Below are 24,234 nucleotides of genomic sequence, written 5' to 3'. Positions count from 1 at the left end.
TTGTTAAAAAGATTTTATTTATTTATTTGACAGAGATAGAGACAGGCAGCGAGAGAGGGAACACAAGCAGGGGGAGTGGGAGAGGAAGAAGCAGGCTCATAGAGGAGGAGCCTGATGTGGGGCTCGATCCCAGAACGCCGGGATCACGCCCTGAGGCGAAGGCAGATGCTTAACAACTGAGCCACCCAGGCGCCCCTGTATGTATTTTTTCTTTAATCAAAGTCTGTCATGAGAGACAGTAAGAACTCGGTATTTAAAACTGACTCAGGGGCGCCTGGGTGGCTCAGTCGCCGAAGCACCTGCTGTCTTCGGCTCCGGTCAGGATCCCAGGGTCCTGGGATCCAGCCAGTGTCGGTCTCCCTGCTCAGGGGGGAGCCTGCCTCTCCCTCTGCCGCTCCCCACTGCTCGTGCTCTCTCGCTCAAATAAACAAAAATCTTTTAAAAAACCCACTAAAACGGATTTGGTAGCTTTAGCTTGTGGACCTTCGGCGCATTCAGTTAGTCTTTGGCTAAGTCAGACTTCCTAAGGAAGAGGTGTTAGAACGGCCTTTTGGGAATCTGTGTAAGGCCTGTTTTACGGTGAACAAATTGACACTAAATGCTTCAGACACTCTGAAAGTAGATGGCTGGAAGAACCGATCAATAGTCCCGAGGAGTATTTTCAATCAGGGACGGTAGCCACCAAACGTGAGCAGTCACCATCTAGATTTGATTCTCAACACACAGCTTGAAAAAGCTCTTCGCCTATTCACCCAACAGAACACACTCATTTACGTCAAGAACTGGGTCAGGGACACGTCCCGAACATCTAGAGACCTTAGGAAAATATTTTCCAAGGGCTTTTCCTCCACACACACTGAGCCCCGAGTGCCCACCTACTTCCCGGGCGCCCCGCACACCCGTGCTCCCCCGGCCGACAGCCACGCCGCGAGCAGCAGCTCGGGCCGAAGGCAAGGGGATTCAGAACCTTCGTGGTGCCATGCGGCCTTTGCTCTAAGACACCGATTTCAGACCCCCAAGTTTTCCTGACTTCTGAATTCCAAAGGCGCACCCCGTGTTTTAATGGGTGCGGAACGACATGAGAACGTGGTAGAACGGCCGGTGACATACAGCCACACTCCTAAGAATCCATTTTCAAATCCTCGCGCAAGGGAATCTCCGAAGGACTCCTGGAGACTCTTTCGGCACCCAAAGCATCCATTGTGAATATTTTAACATCCACACAGTTGAAAATAGAAAATGAATTCGATTCTTGCTATCTTGCAGGTGACCCCCACCAAGCTACCTTTGGGGAAGAACAGCGAGAAGGGTTAGGAAAGCAATTGTTAGGCTTGTTCCCACACAGGGAGTGCCTGCTCGGACACACAAGCAGGCCGGGGCGGCTGGGGGTACAGGTGGAGCGTTGTAACTAGTGTGCGGGGGAAGAAAACTGAGGCCAGCACACATAACTCTCTCAAGACAATCGCTTAGACACAGCACTCCATGAGCAGTCCGAGGACTCCTCGAAGGTTCACTTCCATCAGACTTTCTTCACAAACTTGTCAATTGGCCAGCTTTATTACTAATTACACGCAGAACAGGGTCTATTCTGCTAGGTTAATGGAAATGGAAAAATAAGCCACATGAGAAAAGCCCAACGCAATGAACAACTTTCCAGGTATTAAAAAAATAAGGTATTTGCCATGGGTTACTACGAAATGGGATTCCCCATTTTGCTATCTCCGAAATCTCAGTCCGTGAATTTTGCTTACTGGGGCACCTTTGGATGAAATACGGTATATTCTCTTTAACGTTGTTGGAGCACAAGAAGCGGACCTCTCATTTTCCGAGGACAGTCAAAAGCATTCCCACTATACTCCGGACTCTTACATATTTAAATGGAATTGCCTTTCAAATAATCAAGTGATTTTTATATGGGTCTGAAATTTGTTTTATGGACCAAAGTTTCAAGTGTGGTTGAAGAAATTTCCCTTGAGACTTTGTATCCCTAAAGAAAAGAAAATGAGTTACGAACACCTTTTATGTAACCCCCAACTTGAAACTTAGGTGTATACGGTAAAAATTTAACTGTTATTTTACCGACCCATAAATTATCAAGTTACAACGAACAGTTCAAAATATTGGTGGCTATGTACATTTTCATTCAACTAGGCGTATTCACGAAGCTAAGAATACTGCAAGTTCAAGCAGTTTAATCCCAGTAGTTTCCAAAATGCAGAGCAACAGTGGTTTGTTAGGAGTCTTCTACTTTTTAGAAGTGTAGAAAATCCAGGCTAGGTCTCTCACGGTACCCCCACTTAAAGGACACACCAAGAGGCCACTGTGGACGTCCTAGTTCTCTGGAACACTGCAACAAAGAATTGCTTTTCAGATACTAAAAAGCAGAGATGAAATCTGCTGGAGAATTAACTGAATTTTCACTTTTAACTCCCATGTGACCTGCTGCCCGATATTTAAATGAACTCTGAAACACCAGAGTGTTTGCCATATCTCCAGTTTAGACTGAACAGTTAAGTCAGCAATTAGATCACAGCTCAATTTCTGAACCGCTTAGATGTGAATATACTTTGGAGATAAAAAAAAAAGGAGGGCCACGTCCCTCTACTTGTCAACACTTCCCTTAAGTTCCCGCTAAATCTATTACACCTCTAATTTACCTCCGTTTAGATATCTTATTTTAATAAATAAAAGGGAAAGCCGAAATTTAATTTATAAAGTTTTATTTTTGTATATGTGCTAAATTTTAGGAACTGTGGACAATCTTCAGTCAGTCTGTTGGCTTGTAAAAGGCTGATAAGTGTGTGATCTGGGTGGTGAATTTCCTTTGGGGAATCTGGATTTCAAAAAAAAAATTTGCAAGTTTAAAACATGGTGCACCTTTCCCCCTTTTCTCTTACACCTATGAATTTGGAGGAAAAGCACTACATTTCTGCAAATGTAAAGTAATTGTTATAAATACAGTTGGCAGCAAGTTCTTAATACATATAGCACTTTTTGTAGTGATGTATCACACCCAAAACCTTACTTTCCAACACTAAACACGCATGTAGGTGCAGGACAACTCTGGTTGAGCACGTGGTACTATAAAACCAGTACTGAATGGTTTGTTTTCCCCTCAGTAACACAGAAAGGGGGTAGAGTGGAGCGGGGCGGGAAGGAGGTTGTTTTCCTCTCTCTGCAGTATGTAGTACCTTCCAGCTAGAGACCAAAGTTGGGCACTTATAAGGAAAAGGCAATTTTCTTATCCAGTTAGAATTCTAAATAAGGCAGGATATATCCACCAAATTAACCACAAAATTCAGCAAAGAGTTTATGGGAGAAAAGAAGCTGGGAAAATACCAAGAAAAAAAGTGAAAGTAACCATTTTGTTGGAGTAGTCATCTGAAAATTCACAGATGGTTGCTTTCATTTACAAACGTAATTTCAATAAAAAAAACGCTCCTCATCTTTTTAACTACTACTTAAATACTTATCATTCACTAATAAAAGTTAATCATGAAAAAAATATAAAACATTTTAATAATTCTAAATTTGTATATATAACAGCTTCAAGACACAAGGTTGGGAAATTATCAGAAAAAAAACCCCAAGTATGATTTATGTTATTTCTGCCTCTACAAGGCTGAGCATGAAAATTTGGTTGGTGTAGGGCTTAGAAACAGCAGCAATATGGTTTTTACCAAGTTGTGCAAGGAAATACTTAGATCCAACTGGGCAAAGCCTTTGTTCACAGATTAACAACGAAAATAGCTTTAGTCTTTATGTTAACAGATTCTATGGTCTTCTATGAAGTAATCATGCCATTTAGAATCCTGGGGGTACTTCTCTAAAAGGAAGACTAGTGATTCTAAAACAAACATTTAAAGTAGGAATTATATATATGGCTCCAGAAATCAGTTGAGGGAGAATTAAATTATCTTTAGGCACTTTGAAGACTTGAGTTTAAAATGTGCCATTGATGTTCAGAAAAAGACCTCACCACCATGTTGCTCTTACAATAACATGCGCCTTAAAATTTTCGCTTATATGTTAATGCTTACTTAAGAAGTTAGAGAAAATAATTTGCACAAAAATCAATCTCCCTGTTCACTTTCCCTCGATCCTGGGCACAACACAGATGGACTCACAAGCCCTCACCTGGCACAAGGGGGCTGTCAATTCAAAGCAACCAAGATGGGATCTCCCTCCAAGGAGAAAAATTCATAGCCTTTTCAGATATCAAGTTTTTTGTGTCTACAAGTCATTTAAGTTTTTAAATTAAGTACATCGCATACTTTGTTAAGGAGCAGGGAAATACAAAAACCACCTCATCTGGCGAGAAGGTGTATTCAAGGACAGCAAATTGTCCAAATAAAGTTAACCTATCTTGCTCATTGCTATGGAGGCCTGGAATTGAGAAACTTTTAAAACTACCAACTGGAATTGCAAACAGTGTGTAGGACTTTTGTTCAAACTTAAACTCAGATGTAATATACTTAAGGTAAAAACAGGATCTGTCTGGTGTCAAAATTTCCTAATATTACAGAAAATCTAGAAGCACAGATGGACTATAGAGTACTGCAAATAAGATACCCAAAGCTTTATCTTAAATACCTGCCCCTTTTAATCACAAAATAAAGCAATTCTCAATGTTGTTTCTGCTTTGTTCAGTTCCAACTATAGCCTTTTTGACAAAACATTTTCCTATTAACTAAATTGTAAAAAATACAACCAAGCTTGTGCTCATTAAATATACATGTATATAAAAAACATACAAAAAGTACAAGATTGATTATGTTAGGAAACTTTTACAGTGTCAACGTTCTGTTTGTTTTCTCTAAATCTTTAGTCAAGGGCCAAAGGTCAAATCTTTCTGTGCACAAAAACTCTACGTGACTGAACTCCTAAATTCAGTGTCATGCCTAAGCAAGCTATGCACAGAATTTATTTTATTATGCAGTCCTTCAAAAAAAAAAAAAAGGTACCAAAAAAAGAAACAAAACAAAAACAAAAACAAAAAAAACCAACCAAAAAACCAACCCAAAAACAAAAACACACCACAGGACAAAAAGTTCTTCGTAAATCAAATTCTATTTGTGAATTCAGCAAAATAATTTCTATAAAATAAAACAGCAAAATATTTAAATAGAATAGGGTGGACTGTATCTGTTTGCAGGGGTATTTGGTTTTTAGACAGGTTCCAAAAATTACACACATTCAATTTACCAATTCTCTTTTAAATACAGTATTAACTGATGAGGTCCTTATCTTTAATTAAATGTTTATGCTGAAATTATGATACCTCAGTTAGATTAACCAGTAGTTTCCTTTTTAATCAAGACCCTGCTTCAAACATTCAAAGTTTTGGAATAATGGAAAAGGAGCTAGGACAATTCTTGCTTTCAAGTAAAACTGTGCCTGAGCAGAAACTCAGCTAGACATCTTGGTGCAGTGGCACTCCAAGTACTGTGGGATTCTGGTGACTTCCACTTCACTGGGGTCCAGCAGAAGGAAAGTTTTAGAAGACTCACCTAATAAGCTCTACCAAAGAAACAAAACAAGCACACCAAATACAGTCTTCTATTATGCTCCAAGCATCCTGGCATAGCAAATTTTTGCATATTTGTTTTAAATCTTTAAAAATTCCCATTACTGATACTTAAATTTCTTTATCCACCCAGAGATCGAACTGTCAAACATTAAACATAAGCAACATATGTGTAACTGAAAACCGCCTGTTTATCACGTTTCCCCTTGTTTTATATTTATATTCTAGGTGTAAGAAGGAAAAGCTCTGAGCAACACAGCTGTCACACTGGGACAACTGCTGTCATTATGGTACTTTTTTCCTCATTGGCTGCACTAACCTGGTGTGAAGCCATGCTAAATGTTACAGCATAACTATAGCTTCAAAGTGATTAACCTAATATCAGAATTAAAAAGGCAATGAAAAAGATCTAGAAACAATGTTACATCACCAATTCTCCACATCAACCAAATAGTTTAAAGGTTACCAGCCTTACATCATTGCTCATAGTAAAACTGACTCCAGTGGCAAAGAATTAACATGAAACTATTGGTGTGGTTGACATGGATGGGCTCTGTTTTGTTGCTGTTGGTTTATTTTTTTGTTTTGTAAAGGAGTAGATCCAACTGCCATGAGGCAGGCAACACTGGCTGCAGAGTGCAGTGGGGAGAACAAGAAAATGAACTTTTGTAGTTTTTGTAGATCTGTGAGTCTCCTCAAGAAAAGTTTCTTGCTTAAGAATTAACAGTCAAACATTAATATACTATATACACCTTTGCCATTTACACATTAGCATCAGGCCATTTATTACAAAACACTATACACTTTCCACTGCAGGCGGGTTATATATTGACAGCAAATTTCTGCAGATAAGACAGTGAATAAACTCTCCACTCCATGTTGATTAGGAATAGTTTTTCTAGTTTTAAATTATTAGCCAGACACAGAAAAAGGTTGGACTGTAAGGCCTGGGTGCACAGTCTTGATGGAACCAGTAATTATGTGCATTTCACTGATCCTTCGTCTGAGGTGGGGATACTTCTTCACTGCCTTCATAATTTTCTTGTGCTCGTTGGCCAGTTCTCTGAGGGTTGTTCATGTGATGTGCTGCTGGGCCTGTATATGGCTGTCCATGCACATGATTATTCTGGGAGGGGAGAAGAGATCGATGTTGAAACATTTCACAAAGTAAACTTTAAAATCACAGGCTGAAATTTGTGGACACGTGAACATTTCTTTTATTCCCAGGACTTATAAAGAGGAAATATCCTTGGGCTAATGGTGAGAAAGAAAGAAAGGAAAAAAACTCATTTCAAGTGAAAAGCTAGCAACGCCTGGGTGGCTCAGTCGGTGAAGCATCTGCCTTCAGCTCAGGTCATGATCTCAGGGTCCTGGGATTGAGCCCCATGTCGGGCTCCCTGCTCAGTGGGGAGCCTGTTTCTCCCTCTCCCTCTACTGCTCTCCCTGCTTGTGCTCTTGCTAATAAAATCTTTTTTTTTTTTAAAGATTTTATTTATTTATGTGACAGACAGTCAGGGAGAGAGGGAACACAGCAGGGGAGAGGGAAAGGAAGAAGCAGGCTCCCAGCCGAGGAGCCCGACGTGGGACTCAATCCGGGAACACCAGGATCACGCCCTGAGCCGAAGGCAGACGCTTAACGACTGCGCGACCCGGGCGCCCCTCTTGCTAATAAAATCTTAAAAAGAGAGAAAAGCTAGCCTAAATGCAAACCCCCAAACCCCAAACAAAAGCAATGTAGATCTGTGTAAATCTTCAGCCAAAGTGATTTTTAGTGCCCCAAATTATTTAGACCGAAGTCCAACAAATAAGAGATTATAGCCTGTTATTGTTTATTGTCAAAATTTTGTGAGCTAGAACACATCTATTCTGACTCTTCCAAGCACCCTGAAGCTTCGTTTGATAATGACAAATCTGACTGACTGGTCATATGAGCTCTGCATTAGCAACAACCTTAAACACAGAATGGTGTTAATGAAAACAATACAATGTTAGAGAAACATGGATGAGCCAGGCATGATTAATACATGAGCTTTCTCAGGGCTGCAGAAAGTAACTTTCTTCCTTGTGTATTTGATTTCTTAACCTTTTAAACCTGTGAGCCCTCTTTTTCTGTACATTCCCACCAGTCAAGATTTTAGGCCTTTCTATAATTTGCATTATGAAAATATGTTGAATATGCATTTTAAAATTATTGAGTATGCTTCTATTTCTATCCCCCCCTTTTTAAGTAGGCTCCACGCCCAATCTGGAGCCCAACGTGGGGATTGAACTCACAACTCTGAGATCAAGACCTGAGCTGAGATCAAGAGTTGGACCCTTAACCAACTGAGCCACCCAGGCACCCCTCCATCCTGAAATGTAAGAAAGAATGCCTTAAATAATGGTTCTGAAGGTATGGCTTCCAGACTACCAGCAGCATCAATTGCCTGGGAACGTGTTGGAAATGTAATTTTCTGGTTCTACCCTAAACCTAAATGAATCAGAAACTTAGGATGTGGCCCAGCAATCTGTGTTGGAACAAGCCCACCAGGGAGGTAAATTTTTTTAAGACTTTAAATCTCTATACCCCATGTGGGCCTCAAATGCACAACCCTGAGCTCAAGAGTCGCATGCCCTACTGAGCCAGCCATGAGCCCCAACCAGGGGATTCTGATGCTTGTTCAAGTTTGAGCACCACTGCCTCAAAAGATCTGAATTAGTCATCTCTGGGTTTTAGAAAGAAAAGTTCTTATTTAGAAAGTTTGTGTATCTAAAAAAATTTTTTTACTGATCTTACAGGAAATTCTACGGAAATCTATCAATTGATGCTTTTCAACAATCCTAAGTGTCACTGAAGTCTTGGTTAGCCTATGTAACCAAGAACAATTTCCTTCATTGCCACATCTTAAATGGCTTTGGAATCCATTTGCAGACTCAGCCTAACAGGAAGTGTCCTAATCCGTTGTACTAAATATTACCACTTTATGTTGACATCAATTGCCACACAGTCTTAACTGAGTACTAAGAAAGGCATCTATCTGACCTGGAAAACACCACACGGCGAAGTTCAAACAAATCGCATCATGACCCTGCCCCAGCTATTTCTCTTTTGTTCATGCTCTAAAGGTAGTCTAGCTAATCCCTGTATTACTTTGCAGTCACAACAAAAAATTCAGCCATCCCTTAAATAAAGCATAAAAATTGGTTCTAGGAGATAAAAACGCAAACCAACCCCCGTTTACCTGTTGATACTGAGACCCAGGTGAGTGGGGGTACAACGGGGCATCTTCAGGTGGAGGTGACTCATGCTCATCTGGGGCATCTTGGTCATCTGGCTCCTAATTTTCAATATTTTAAGATGAAGAATTATGTAGGCAAATTCATGTTTAAGTTTTTTGTATTTGAAATAGAAATTAAAAAACTACAAAACTGACTCACAAGTTTCCTTTTACTGAAAACAAATTGAAACATGAAAAAAACCTGACTTGGGTTCTCTCCAGAAAGACTACATTTCAGGCAATTTCAGAAATTCCTCTAAAAGAAGGCTCCCTTATTAATCTAAGATTACATATAGTAAACACTAAAGCAAATAAAACCTCAACATTTCTTTGGCACTATCATTAATACATAAACCCTGGCCTATAAAATAACAAATTGCTTTGCTTTCTTCCATTTCTTTTCTTTTTTTTACCTCCTCTGGACAGAGTTCACAAGCTTTTGCAAGTGTCATCCTAGCACTATGTGATCTCTCCAAGAAATAACCATTTGATGTTTCATTGCTCTGCACTGGAGGAGACCAGTTGTTATAAGTGTACTGAGGGTTGCCAGTATATGGTCGTCTTTCAAGTTCATCTCCAAGCCATTCCACTGCCCAGGTCCACTTTCTTTTAAGATCTCCATTGCCCTTCAAAAGAAAATAAAACCATGTATAGAAAAGGTTTTGGAATACTTCTTAAAGTTAACTTAAAATAACAACTCCAAATTCTCACTATTCTTTTCTTTAAAATGGAATCCCTAATTCTGATTCAGATTTCTACAAAATTGTTAAGAAAAAAACCCTCACCTGCAGAATCTGGTAGGCAACAGGACAGTTGCTAAAAAGAGCTACCATACATTTTATACACTGGTATGCTCTTTTTTGATAGTGATTCTTAGAGCGCTGGATTGTGTCAAACAGCCCATCTCGGTCATCTGGGATTCCTTTAAGTGCATTATGAATTCTGAAAAAGAACCAAATATAAAAACTTGTAAAATCACACGTCATCTAGTGCTGGACAGCAGGTACTGTTATCGAGCCTCTAAACAGATGACAAGAGGGCTACAGACAGGTTAAACAGCTTGCCCAAGGTCATACAGCTGCCTAGCAGTCTGTGCTCTGACCAACTTGTTACCAATCCAAAATGATTTTGCTAAGTATGTAATTCAAAGACATTACCAGAAGTGTTTTTAGGACAAGAGCAATACAGACTTAAAGTTAACTAACAACTAAGTTTGTGACTGTTGTACCTAAGAGTTTGCCTCAAGTCGGTTCCTTTTATAAAACTGCATTTCTGAAAGTAAGCAATCAGTGACTATGAAACAGTGATGTAATCTGGAAGTACAAAACGAACTTGAATTCTAAGAATGAGCTATACGGCAAAGCAATTTTCACCATTACTACAATTTAGCTGATTTGCCAATGACAGATGATTTCATTTCAGTTCTTGCCAAGCCTAACAGAATACTATATAGTCAATGATTTCTTGTTCTCCCCAATAAGCAATTCATAAAAGGACTATAGAGGCAAATTTGCCTGTTTCCTTCGTGTTAAAAGCATCACCTGTCGGTAAACAAAATGTGGTATATACACACAGTGGAGTATTATTCAGCTTTACAAAGGAATGAAATTGAGACACATGCTACAACATGTACGAGCCCCCCCCCTTTAAGATTTATTCTTTCAGAGAGACAGAGAGCAGGGGGAAGAACACAGGGAAAGAGAGAGACTCTCCAGCAGACTCCTGCTGAGCGTGGAGCCCAACATGGGGCTGATCTCATGACCCTGAGATCATGACCTAAGCAGAAATCAAGAATTGGACACTTAACCAACTGAGCCACGCAGGCGCCTCTACAACATGTATGAGTCTTAGAAGGCGTTAAATAAGCCAGATAAGAGAGGACAAATATTGTATGATTCTACTTATATGAGGTACTTAGAATAGGCAAAAGCAAAGAAAAAATAATAATTACCAGGAGCTGGGGGGGGGAGAGGGGGAATCAGGAGTTACGGTTATGGGTACAGAGTTTCAGTTTGGGATAATGAAAAAGTTCTGGAAATGGATGGTGATGACAGTAACACAGTATTATGAATATACTTAATGCCACTGAACTGTACACTTAAAATTGCTAAAATGGTAAATTATGAATATTTTACAATTTGACTACAACAAATAAAAAATTTACCTGTCTGCAATTCTACTGAGGTATATCCAAGAGAATTGAAAACAGATGTTTAAAAACAAAAGACATGTACATGAATGTTCACAGCAGCATTATTCACAATAGCCAAAAGGTAGAAACAACCCAAAATGTCTAACACAAAAGGACATTTTGTATGACTCCATGTATCTGAAGTGCCCAGGCAAATCCTGGACATTTTGCCTATGGTCAGGCAAATCCATAGAGACAGATGCAGATTAGTGGCTGCTGGAGGATGGGAGGTAATAAGGAGTGACTGCTTAATTGGTCTGGAGTTTCCTTTTGGAGTGATGAAAATGTTCTGGAATTAGGTAGTGGTAATGGTTATACATTGTGAATGTACTAAAGCCACTGAACTGTATATATATATATATTTTTTAAGATTTTATTTATTTATGTGACAGAGAGACAGCCAGCGAGAGAGGGAACACAGCAGGGGCAGTGGGAGAGGAAGAAGGAGGCTCCCAGCGGAGGAGCCCGATGTGGGACTCAATCCCGGAACGCCGGGATCACGCCCTGAGCCAAAGGCAGACGCTTAACGACTGCGCTATCCAGGCGCCCCTGAACTGTATACTTTGAAGAGATAAAATGGTGAATTTTATAAGTGAGTTTTACCTCCAAAGAAACATTACCTGTGTAGTCTATAATTAAAAAAAAAAAACCCCAAAAAACCTTATATACCATAAATTTTACTTAATAGAATGTTCCAAATCAAAACGCAAGTTTGGTTTTTTTGTTTTTTGCATTACATGCATTTATAAAATCTTTTGTTTGAAAATCACAACTCAAGAGATTTTGCAAGGTTTACTAATTTCAGACCAATCAATCATACAGGCTTCTTGCTGTTTAATCGGAAACACTTCAGCGTATATTGTTTTTGGCTTCAGTTTTGTCAAGTGATAATGAAGTGTTAAGCCATTCTTTCTGCCACATCACATTTGCTTCCCATTACTTTTAACTGCTTTCAAATACCATTTTTATCAATATTATCTTTGCCTGCCTTGTTCCCCAATGCCTGGTAGTGCCAGGCACATGGTAGATACTCCATAAATATTCAAACACTGCTTACCGAATGACAAAGCTCACTATGAGAAAGTTATTTTCAAGCTTGGGCCAGTGGTTCATAGTAACAATACCTTACTAATCTCATTACACAAAAGTCAATTGTTCATATTTAATCCAGCACATGTGCCTTTACCATTATTGCTTGCTATAATGGATCAAGAGAGCTACGATGTAACCAACTGGTTTAATGCTGCAAGTGCCTATCATATTTTTTAAATGAAAAGAGTAAAAGTTAGACTCCATTAAAAACAACTTTTCTTTTTTTTAGGGGAAGGGAAGGGTCAAGGGAGAGGGAGAGAGTGAATCTTAAGCCGGCTCTATGCCCAACACAGACCCTGATGCAGGGCTCAATCTCATGACCCTGAGACCATCACCTGAGCCAAAATCAAGAGTCAGACATTTAACCAACTGAGCCACCCAGGCGCCCCTAAAAACAACTCTTAAGAATTAAGTTTCAAATCCTATAATCATATTGAGAAGGATACTAGATAGTGCTTGAAATATATGCTCAAAGTTTTGAAACTACTAAATTTTTTGTCTCATGAAAACTCATTTTTGGTTTGATGCTATTTAAATCTATGATGGTAATTTTGGAGATAATTTGGAAATAGTAATTCTTGCATTTAGACCCATATTGTAAGTTTTAAGCATTTTGTCATTAAAGAACTTGTTTTCAAGTTGCTGTTTTAATTATACTGACAGACATAACATGCCTATGTGTATACACACACACACACACGCAGATTTTGAACTGTTTCTGAAAATCAGGTATTATACTACCATCCATGTGGAGAGGGAAGTTATAAAATCTGGCAGAGTTGTCAACTAATTCCATACTTCATCATCATTTAGAATTCCTGGGACTGAAGGTATCAAACTTTATGGCAAAAAAGGAGATGGAGGAATTCTGGAGGAAGCCTGAGGGACAGCTATTGCTGGATAACCTCAGTTTAAAAAAAAAAATTGCACTCAAATTCTCATACTGAAGAACTAAACTTGATGTTCATTATTCAGATTCTGTATTTTTGATTCTGCCTACTTGCTAAACTTTACTTGTAATGACAGAAAAACAGCATGGTGCTTTTGTGGTCATGTGCAGAGTGGAAAAAAAAATTGGACCAAACATGTATGTTCCCACGTGAAGGAGAACAAAGCGACACTGCCTTGTTTCAGCTCGTATTGTTTTTTTTTTTTTTTTTAAAGATTATTTATTTATTTATTCGATAGAGATAGAGACAGCCAGCGAGAGAGGGAACACAAGCAGGGGGAGTGGGAGAGGAAGAAGCAGGCTCATAGAGGAAGAGCCTGATGTGGGGCTCGATCCCATAACGCTGGGATCACGCCCTGAGCCGAAGGCAGACACCCAACCGCTGTGCCACCCAGGCGCCCCTCAGCTCGTATTGTAAAGGAGTATCCTGTTCACTATTTAGTGAAAACCCTTCCCACACGTTTGTGTTTTTTGTTGATTTCATGATTTACAATGGCCCCCAAATGTGAAGTGCTACCTAGTATTCCTAAGCCCCAAAGGCTTTGCAGAGAAAATACTGCATTAAATAAGCTTTACTCAGACACAGGTTATTGTGTTCACTGTTAAAGAGTCAGCAATGTACGTTAAATAAGGTGTCTTAAAAAAAAAACCAAAAAAACCCCGCACATTAGAAAAAAGATTATGTACAGACTGGTTGACAAAAATATAACCAGAGGCTTGCAGGAACTTCACCCTGTATTTCCCCCAGAAGCAACGGCTTCACATTCCCTCATTCAGTGTTCACGGCGACTTTATAGAATATAGCTACCATGAATAATGGGAACTGACTGTACTTACTTACCTAAGGACTATTTTTAGATAACCAAATGTGACCTCATATGACTCATTCTAAAACGAATGTACTCTAATCCTAAAATAACCCTAGCACATCATTAATGAAATTAAGATATCTACCAAAAGCCTATGCTAGTTTCCCTTAATTAAAAAAAATTGAAAGCTGAAGTATGCAACATGGGCAATGAAAGAATAAAAGTGAAATCAAGTAAGGGAAAGGGGCACTTTTTATTAATTCTTAAGCTTTTAAGGTAAAACCTTTATGAGATCTCCAAGAGGTAAAAAGAAAAAACAAAAAGAGAGAGAGAGAGAGAAACAAAAAAGGCACTGACTGGCAATTTCAGTTGGAAAGTTGGGCAAGTAAAGAAAAGGATCTACCTGTGAGTCTGCCAGGAGTCCTCAATCAGTAAGATTTGCAAAAGCAGATCCAAATAGGGCCGGAGTTCGTAAGTGTAGGAATATGCAACCTAAAAACAGGAAAAGACTCGGTGAATAACTTATTCGAAGGAGTAATAAATCAAATTAGGGAGACATATGAATGTTTATAGTCCTTTCACCTGCCAGAGAAGTTCACTGAGGACAGTAGATGAGAACTGAGGATTCTCCCAGCAGCAAAAACGAAGCAATTTGACAGTTTCCTCTGAGTTACTGCAGTCCTCAATGATTTTCTTCACATAACTTGTTCTCACAAATAAAATGTCTGCCACATTCTGCTGAATTGGCATTATAGGCTGTGATAAATTAGGATCACCAAAAGGATTGGGAAGAGGAGGATTACCTAGAATACAGATTTGTCATCAATGAAAAACAATTGGCTTCTCCACAGTAAAATAATATAGCTTTTGCCATAGAAAACAGCTTATGAATGTATTTTAGAAAAATATTTTAAATCAATATTCCTAAGCACTATGAAGAAAGTAATATCAGGCATTACAATGATCAGACAGACCAAGATGATAAAATGCCAACCAACTAAATGCCAACACTGGCATCTACCTATATATAAAGTTAATTCTTAAACTACCTCATAATAAATAAAGTATCAACCTCAGGAGCAAGTATACAGAAAAAGATCTCCTTCAAACATGTGAAAAAGATGTAGAACCCAAAATATTATAGACTGTCAGACTCTTGGTTTTATATCTAAACATCTTCAGAATTACTTTTAACTGGATACTACGTATGGCCAGCAGTATTTTAAAACCAATGTAAAGGATGGAGTATTTGACTTTACCATTGATTGAAGACTGCATTCTTGAAGACACATTGCAACAGCGGATTAGCTGTGACACAACTGAGTACAATTTGCCTAATTCAGCATACTGGTATTTGATTGGAGGACCTGGGCCTTCATCTAAAGACACAAGCATAAAGGTAGCAGGTACATTCAATTTCAGAAGTTGTGTCTTCTCCGCCACACCTACAGAGGAGGAGGAAGAAGCAGGAAGAGGGGGAGAAGAATTACACAAGAGAAAAGAATTAGGATGGTAAGGGCTTCATAATAAAAGTTATCTAAAATATTTTTCTATAATTTTTATAATCAGACGACCACTCTTACTTCGCATTCAGAGAATGATGTAACCAGAACGGGAAATCTCCATGGTATAACTGGATTTAAGTTTTAAAATGGTCAAAGACATTCCAGTCAAACCACGCATAAAGAAAATGAACACTTTCTACGGTCTCTGAGTCTGGGGGACTAGCCTAGACTGCAATGCTCATTGTAAGGGAGGATGATGAAAACTCAGTGAGAAGAAAGAATTCTTTTATACACTGCCTCTCTACTTTCTCCCACAGCTAAGCTACTTGAAAATCACGTCTAAACTTGGTGTCATCTCTATTTTATTATATCCCCCCTCCTCAACCCACTCCAGTTTGGTTTCTGCCCCCTTTCCTGGGGTAAAGCTAAGGAATAGTTCTAAACCGTAACTGTTTCCTCTCCTTCTTGGATTCCCCTCTTCTTTTCTTTCAACCTCTTCTCATTTCTGAAGTCCTCCTTCCTCTGTCTCTGAGAAATGGTTGCTCCTCAAAGTTGCCACACCAGGCTACCATCTAGCACTGTATGCTTTTCCTGGATGTTCAAACCCACTCCAACAGCTTCAAGTTCCAACTATTTTTGTTCAGATGATACAAAAGTATTTCCAGAGAAGTATCTTAAGTGTTCTACTGAATACTGAACATCACTATTTGGGTGCCCAACAGGCTCAAACTCAATTTGCCCAAACTTAACTCATCACTTTACTCCCCTATCCATATTCTTCCTCCTGTGTTTTCCCCTCTCACTACATGGCACTGCTATCTACTCAGTTGAAACCCTGGGTATCACTTAACATCTCTTCTGTGTTCCCCTCTCCTTAATACCCAATCACTAAATCCTACTGACTTTACCTCTAATAAAAAGCATCAAAATCTGTCCACTTGTATCCCCCTCACTGCCAGTTCCCCAGTACTGGCCACAATGTTAAAATGATTTATAGCAGAGGATCAATCTCTTCTAGTCTTATTCCCCTGCAATCCATTCCACACTGCAGTCTGAGTGATCGTTCCAGAAGGTGTGTCTATTAAAAACTCTACAATGGCTCATAAATGCCCTTAGGATAAAGTCTAGAATCTCTCATGAGGCCTGCCAGAATAGCATGATCAGAGATAATTTCTAGTCTGAATAACTTTCACTTCCTCCACACACTAAGTTTATTCCAAGTCTTTGCATCTGCTGTTCACTCTGGACAGACACCCTAAACAACCAATTCCCACATCAACTTCCCCATTAAGTCCCCTGTACTCCCCAAATCTGATCTGGTATCCCTATTATATACTACCATAGCACTTTGTATTTTTGCCTATTATAGCCACTAACATACTTTATGACAATTATCTTTTTTCTTTTTTAAAAGATTTTATTTATTCATTTAACAGAGAGACAGACAGCCAGCGAGTGAGGGAACACAAGCAGGGGGAGTGGGAGAGGAAGAAGCAGGCTCCCAGCAGAGGAGCCTGATGTGGGGCTCGATCCCAGAACGCCAGGATCACACCCTGAGCCGAAGGCAGACGCTTAACGACTGAGCCACCCAGGCGCCCCAATGGCAATTATCTTTTTATTTGCTTCTATAACCCATCAGACAACAGACTGTCCTTTTTATTGTCATATTCCAAGAAATAGAATAAATACAGGCCCACAATCCCTTATCTAAAATCCTGAGATTCAAAAAGCTCTTATCATAAACATAAACAAAATTCTTTCATAGAGTTGGTGTCAAAATGTGTTTGCTGGGAAAAGCTGGCCTGAACTGACAAGAGGCTACTTAGAGTCTTCATTTATCCTCTCAGGGTGACTACTCATGCTTTACTGTAGAAATATTAATGTGTATGATTATAAGGTGCTGTCCTGGACCCTGCTATAGAACACTACATAATACATGGTATATACACTGTCCTACCTTTCTTAAATCTAAACAATTCTGAACCCCAAAGCATATGTGGTACTAAGAATTTCATATTAAAGTTTATGGATCTGGGGGCGCCTGGGTGGCTCAGTTGGTTAAGCATCTGCCTTTGGCTCAGGTCATGATCTCAGGGTCCTGGGATCGAGTCCCAAATTGGGCTTCCCGCTCAGTGGGGAGCCTGCTTCTCTCTCTCCCTCTGACCCTTCCCCCTGCTCGTGCTCTCTCTCTCGAGTAAGTAAATAAGATCTTTAAAAACAACGAATAAAGTTTATGGATCTGTATTTGCTTTTAGCAGGGAAATCTTAATTAAATTACATTACAGACCAATGATACATCCTTTGTGAACAGGCAATATCTAAAAAGGGAGTTGAACAGAATAGGATTTTTGTGAATGCCTAAATTTGGTATTTCTAAGTATAAATACAGATTCCACTTGCTTGTTTGTGCAATGGATATTCTCTCCCTTCACAGCTACAAATAACCAAGCATCTCTAGTATGGTAAGGTAAAGGAAAAGACAAACCATAGAGACAAAGAAGTAGAATGATGCTTAAGTTAAAAGGGCCAGAGGTAAACCGGTGATTAATAAGTTCACACACAAAAAACATGGAATGACAGGGATGTTTGATTATAGAAGTTAATTTTGGATAGAAGGTATTTCTTCCTTTTCTTTAAACTTTAAAAAACATTTATTTGAGAGAAAGAGAGCACAAGCAGGGGAGGGGCAGAGGGAGAGAGACAAGCAGACTCCTTGCTGAGCGTGGAGCCCAATGCAGGGGCTCAATCCCCCAGACCTCGAGATCATGACTTGGGCCGAAGTCAGATCTCAACCAGTTAAGCCACCCAGGTGCCCCTCTTCTAAACTTTTAAAGAGTTATTCAAATCTGGCCAAATATTCATTATCATCACTAAGATTCTAAATGGAATGTCTCAATAAATTAATCATTTTGGGAATAGTGCACTAACACCTGACTGGTAAGAAATTTTTATAATTTTAGTGGCATCTGGCTGGCTCAGCTGGAAGAGCACACAACTCTTTTTTTTTTTTTTTTTTAAAGATTTTATTTATTTATTTGACAGAGATAGAGACAGCCAGTGAGAGAGGGAACACAAGCAGGGGGAGTGGGAGAGGAAGAAGCAGGCTCATAGTGGAGGAGCCTGACGTGGGGCTCGATCCCAGAACGCCGGGATCACGCCCTGAGCCAAAGGCAGACGCTTAACCGCTGTGCCACCCAGGCGCCCCAGAGCACACAACTCTTGATCTCAGGGTTATGAGTTCGAGTCCCACGCTGGGCACAGAGAATACTTAAATAAAACTTAAAAAAAAAAAAAAAAGGAACTTTAATAATTGTAATTATAGGAAATTTACCACCCCATACAAAGCCGATGAACAAACACCAAATGACAATGGAAGGATTTTTGGTAATATTCCTAACTGTCCATCTTTTCATTCATTACTGAGTGTCACTGTGCAAAAAACTGATCTTTGCAATCTTGTTGGGGAGCAACACAAAAATGTGAAACAATAAAAAAACAGAATAAGCAGAAGATAGCATAACATACTTTAAGTATTCTGGGATCAATGATCAAATGATGTTAGGTTACTTTGAGAAGGAAAATGTTAAACAGAGGTAATAACATAAATAATAGGTTAACTGAGTATTTATATTTTCTGTAATTTCAATTTAGTTTACTTCAATAAAACTTAGGTTCAGACCAAGTCCTTTACCTAAATTTGGGTGAGTACCACAACCATCCAGGGACTTTTTGAAAATGTGGATTCCTTGTGCTAGCTCTGAGAATTCCAATTCAGTTGGTGTGGGATGGAACCTAGGAATTAGTATTTTTAAATCCAGACAGATCTGGCACCACCATTTTAGGACATAAAAACATGATTAAGACACACTCTGGGAGGGGCGCCTGGGTGGCACAACGGTTAAGCGTCTGCCTTCGGCTCAGGGCGTGATCCTGGCGTTATGGGATCGAGCCCCACATCAGGCTCCTCCGCTATGAGCCTGCTTCTTCCTCTCCCACTCCCCCTGCTTGTGTTCCCTCTCTCGCTGGCTGTCTCTATCTCTGTAGAATTAAAAAAAAAAAAAAAAAAAAAAAAAAAAAAAAAAAAAAAAAAAAAGACACACTCTGGGGTGACTGGGTAGCTTAGTTAAGTGTCCAACTCTTGATTTTGGCTCAGGTCGTCATCTCATGGGTCTCTCTCCCTCCTCTGCCCTTTCCCCTATTTCCCCTCCCTCTCTCTCAAAAAAAAAAAAAAAAAAGGGAAGACAGATTCTGGCCTGTGTATACTACAGAGATATGCATAAATAACTATAAAGTACAAGGTGAAAAGTGCAGTAAAAAATGTTTCATCACTCGACTTAAAAGACTTTGCCACTTAACAGAATACATTAATTCTTACCTAAATTGGCATACATTACAAACAGATTGAAATACTGCTGCAAATGACGCCCATGCTCTGAAACTTCCCTTCTCAAGAGATTGAGAACTGCCCTTAGTAGGTGATCGCTTAGGCTTAAGTTGTCATAAGCCTGTAAAGGATAAAACATTGGCTGTTTTCCAGTGACAAGATACAGGAACAATATAATTCTATTTGCATAAAAAGGGGTTCCCCCACACTGACTACAGGCAGAAATTTCTGGAAGGACTAATCACACAACAAACAACTAAAAAGGGTTGCTTTTTAGGAAGGGGAACGAAGGTCTGAGGTAGATTTCATCTAGAGCCTTCATGGTGTTGATTTTTAATAAATGGAAGTCCATTAAAAAAAAACTTTACACATCATCTACATAACCATGTGTACAATTAAGCCACTGCTTGTAACTGAAGGAGCACAGAAAATTCTGTTGTTTTTAAAGAGCCAATAACTGCTATTCATTGCTGTGAAGTACTTTTACTGAACTCCTAGATATCAGATGGTGTGGTGTGTGTGTGCACACACATTTGTTTGGTAAACATAGCAAACAGATGTACATGTATTTGTGACTTCAGCTTCCAGGCAAGAAATCTGTAAGCATTTAATTATTAAAAGAAAACCACGCAATTACCTGACTAGAAGGTCCGGGAGATGCAAAAGGTGAAGGACATGGCCCATCTTGCAAGGAAAAATGTGCAATAAAAACTATAAGTTTTGCAAATGCACCCCTTACTTCCGCACTGGGGCACTCCAGAAGATATTCAGAAAAGCGATTCGAAACATTAAAAAGGACATTGTGAGCAAACCAAAAACGGACATTCTTGCTGTGACGAAGGAGAATACACAATGCATCATACCTAAGACAAAACAAAAAAATTATGAATGTGAATTCAACGATGTGTTTCGTATACAGTACAGATATAGGTCTCTATGAACCAAATAAAAATCAAAGACCTTCTTTTACTACTGGAGGAAGAGAACCAGCAATGGTTGCTTCCAGTCCATTAAAAGGACAGATGACTACTACAACTTGGTCTCTTGTCAGAGTGACAACAGAGAGATGGAAGCTTGTCTAGTCTTCCACAAATCCATTACCAAACTCTTTCTAGATTCAGTGACATAACAATTCCTCCCCTAACCTTCCCTGAACATCTTACCACTGGATGAGTACACAAAAACTGTTCAATCAAGGTATTATAATGGCCTCTACACTTTCATAACTTGAAACTTAGAACACTCATTTTATTTGTTATGTTTTTAATCTATGGCAAAATTTAATCTAGGGAAGCTAAAACTACTAATTTCTGGATTAAGTAGCTCAGACTTTCAAGTATCATCCTATAATCTTTTGTACAGGGATGTCAAAGATAGGGTACAAGGGAACCGAAGCAGAAGCCAGCTTCAGAACAATGAAAGGTTACGTTTAACCTAAGTAATTGTTTTAATATGATTTCTCTCAGTATCGCTATCAAGAGTTTTTGTATTCTGCATTCTAGATCTGAAACAAGACTGTTGTGATTTGAAAAAATAAAGCAATATATTAAAGAACCGAACCAAATGCTAGGAAAATAAGAACGAAAACTCAAAGCAATGTACCAATCACTGGCAGAGCCACGGACGATTTTCTTGGTGTGAAATCCTGTGGTAAAAAGGAACCTAGCAGCAAGCTGAATACTAATCATAGTGATTTCTTCTGCTTCAGGCAACAGGTGATCTTGCCCTATAAAAAGAGGCAGATACATTAAAAAAAAAAAAATCAAACAAATTTCTATGTCTAAGCTCCATTTTCAAACAAGTCTGCATTTCCATGATTTCTAGAAGTCCTAACTTTGCTAAGTGCCCCCACCCGGCTACTTATGAAGTAATTCTTAGTTCAGTAAAGCATGTTTCACACTAATGCTTGAGTCAAAAAACAAACTGTTATAATAAACAAAAGCTCCTCTGTTTCCAAACAGCAAGATAATATATACTGCTCAAAGATAACAGTCATCTGAAATACGGCTTTAAAATAGCCCAAAGTAAAAATGCAAACTTGTTGATGCTTGCTAAGAAATCTTGCAAGTAAAGTAAGAGATATCCTTCTACTAAGCTAAATTCTTTTTTTTTTTTTTTTTAAGATTTTTTTATTTATTTATTTGACAGAGATGGAGACAGCCAACGAGAGAGGGAACACAAGCAGGGGGAGTGGGAGAGGAAGAAGCAGGCTCCCAGCAGAGGAGGAGCCTGACGTGGGGCTCGATCCCATAATGCCGGGATCACGCCCTGAGCCGAAGGCAGACGCTTAACCGCTGTGCCACCCAGGCGCCCCTACTAAGCTAAATTCTTGATACTTACCTGGTGGAGGATTTAAGTAAACACCATTACATGTAAGCAATTTTTTCATGAACTGAAAATATTCCAGACTGTACTGCATTCGGTTATGCATGAATTGCACATTCTGCTTCCGTACACTTCTCTCGATGGCTGATGGCATAATAATCTGATGGGGTCTTGTGGTGATAGCAAGTTCAGATATGTATCTTATCAACTCATCACCCTGGTCTATGGTGTCCAGTCGTTCGTAAAAAAGTATGTAAGCATTCCACCACCTTTTCTGGCGCCTGTATGACATGCGTTTCATCATGTGATCAAATACCTCTCCCATGTACTCTCCGCCAAAACACTGGTTTTTCATTTCTTCATCGTCATCCATTTTACACTCTGTTACATCTCCATCATCAAATTTATACCAGCGATTTCTCTCACCATCTCCACCATTCCTCTGAATGATGTAAGAATAATAATGTCCCCCACTTGCTTGGCCGCTGTGCACCAGCACACCCACAAGTCTGTATTTCGTGCTTCCTGCCGTCTCACTTTCAGACTGCTCATTCTGCTGTATCAACTGACTCTCTGGGTTTACATTATCTCCTTCCAGCTTTGCAACACCTGCGACTGTGTAAGGTTCCATGTCCAGCTCTCGAGGAAATTCAAAATAATCATTGAATTTGATTGCACATTCTCTTTCCCAGTCGTAGTCGAATCGTTTCAGTTGGATAGCAAGAACAGGAGGTAATTTTTTAATTAGCAAGCGCTTTACAGTATCAACCTAAAATAAACAGAGCAAGTTACTAGATGTTCTTTTATAATCCACTGCACAAAACAAACTATAAACCTGTATTATTAAATTCTCATCAAGACTAACTGGAGGTTACAAGTGTAAACAAACACACGGCAATGAATATAATCAAGGTAATTCTGTCACAGTTGGCATTTCAAAAAAATGCTAACTAAAATAATATGGAAATAGCGGATGCCATTTGCTACCAATTGCAAAAATTAGTGACAAAGACATTACTCATTGCCTGGATTCTATATTGTCATTGCTATCCAACCACGGTTACTTGATATTTACTGTTATGCTAATGAAGGTGGGCCTTGTTATGAGCAAACTGAAGAAATAAAATAGCAGCTAATATTTATTGGGCCATTAGGTGCCAAGTAATATGCTAAGTATTGCCTGAGTAGTAACACATTTAATCCTCATAAGCTCGCAGGCAGGAGATCCTGAACGGTAATGAGCAGCAGCAGAGAGACTGAGTCACTCGCCTCAAGTCTCAGAGCTGTGGGTGGCAGGCAGTCCAGCTTTACAGCTCACGTCTCAACCTCTAGACTTTAATACCTCTTTAAGTGGTGTGTAAATGTCAAAACGATACAGGTGACTTGGAGGTGAAAGAATTTGGGAGCCCAGGAAGATACACGTTATTTACTGTCTGTGTAAACGGTCTCTCCCTAAGAGCTATTAAATGCCCAGATAAAACTTTACCAGGTGGGCCTAAAAATGCTGATCCCAGTGTTTTTATTAAAAACACAGGTGGTAGAAGAAACCTTATGTGACCAAATCGAGTAATGAAGGTTTCAGTAAACTTCTTGGTCCTTACAAGTAACTGGACATGACAGGAGAAATGTTTTCTGACCTGTCAGCGCTATAGCTTTGAGGGGTTCAACAGCAGTTTGTTTGGGTACGGATGGAAAGTGTCTGTGGAACTCAGACAAGAGAAGGTGACAGTAAGCTATTATGACTTCTAAGATGTTCACTCTTTTTTTTTTTTTTTTAAAGATTTTATTTATTTATTTGACAGAGATAGAGACAGCCAGCAAGAGAGGGAACACAGGCAAGGGGAGGGGGAGAGGAAGAAGCAGGCTCATAGCAGAGGAGCCTGATGTGGGGCTCGATCCCAGAACGCCCGGATCACGCCCTGAGCCGAAGGCAGACGCTTAACCGCTCTGCCACCCAGGCGCCCCTAAGATGTTCACTCTTATATACCTGTTTCCCTAGCCCTGCTGGCACTACTTTCTCTGAATCCTCTTTCCCTGAAAAACCATTGTACCAGTTATCTTTTTTTTTTTTTTTTTAAGATTTTATTTATTTGACAGAGCCAGCCAGAGAGAGGGAACACAAGCAGGGGGAGTGGGAGAGAAAGAAGCAGGCTCCCAGCAGAGGAGCCCGAAGCAGGGCTCGATCCCAGGACTCT

General features: G+C 39.5%; 1 protein-coding gene across 3 annotated transcripts in view; it reads right to left on the bottom strand.

Annotated features, from left to right (window-relative positions):
* Positions 1–5,051: 5,051 nt before the first annotated feature.
* USP9X (ubiquitin specific peptidase 9 X-linked) overlaps positions 5,052–24,234 on the bottom strand; it is a 163,935-nt gene continuing 144,752 nt past the window's right edge. For all 3 annotated transcript variants that reach the window (XM_019804660.2, XM_011230644.3, XM_002913463.4), the window contains exons 35-45: positions 22,055–22,808; positions 21,317–21,440; positions 20,352–20,577; positions 19,706–19,835; positions 15,085–15,270; positions 14,408–14,628; positions 14,229–14,317; positions 9,570–9,726; positions 9,198–9,410; positions 8,749–8,844; positions 5,052–6,653 (exon numbers count right to left, since the gene is read on the bottom strand). In XM_019804660.2, the coding sequence (XP_019660219.1) occupies positions 6,516–6,653; positions 8,749–8,844; positions 9,198–9,410; positions 9,570–9,726; positions 14,229–14,317; positions 14,408–14,628; positions 15,085–15,270; positions 19,706–19,835; positions 20,352–20,577; positions 21,317–21,440; positions 22,055–22,808 (2,334 nt within the window). In that variant the 3' untranslated portion in view covers positions 5,052–6,515. The remainder of the gene's footprint in view (positions 6,654–8,748; positions 8,845–9,197; positions 9,411–9,569; positions 9,727–14,228; positions 14,318–14,407; positions 14,629–15,084; positions 15,271–19,705; positions 19,836–20,351; positions 20,578–21,316; positions 21,441–22,054; positions 22,809–24,234) is intronic.

This window comes from Ailuropoda melanoleuca, chromosome X (assembly GCF_002007445.2).
Source record: "Ailuropoda melanoleuca isolate Jingjing chromosome X, ASM200744v2, whole genome shotgun sequence".
Lineage (NCBI taxonomy): Eukaryota > Metazoa > Chordata > Mammalia > Carnivora > Ursidae > Ailuropoda > Ailuropoda melanoleuca.
This window is presented reverse-complemented; position numbering and strand designations above follow the sequence as displayed.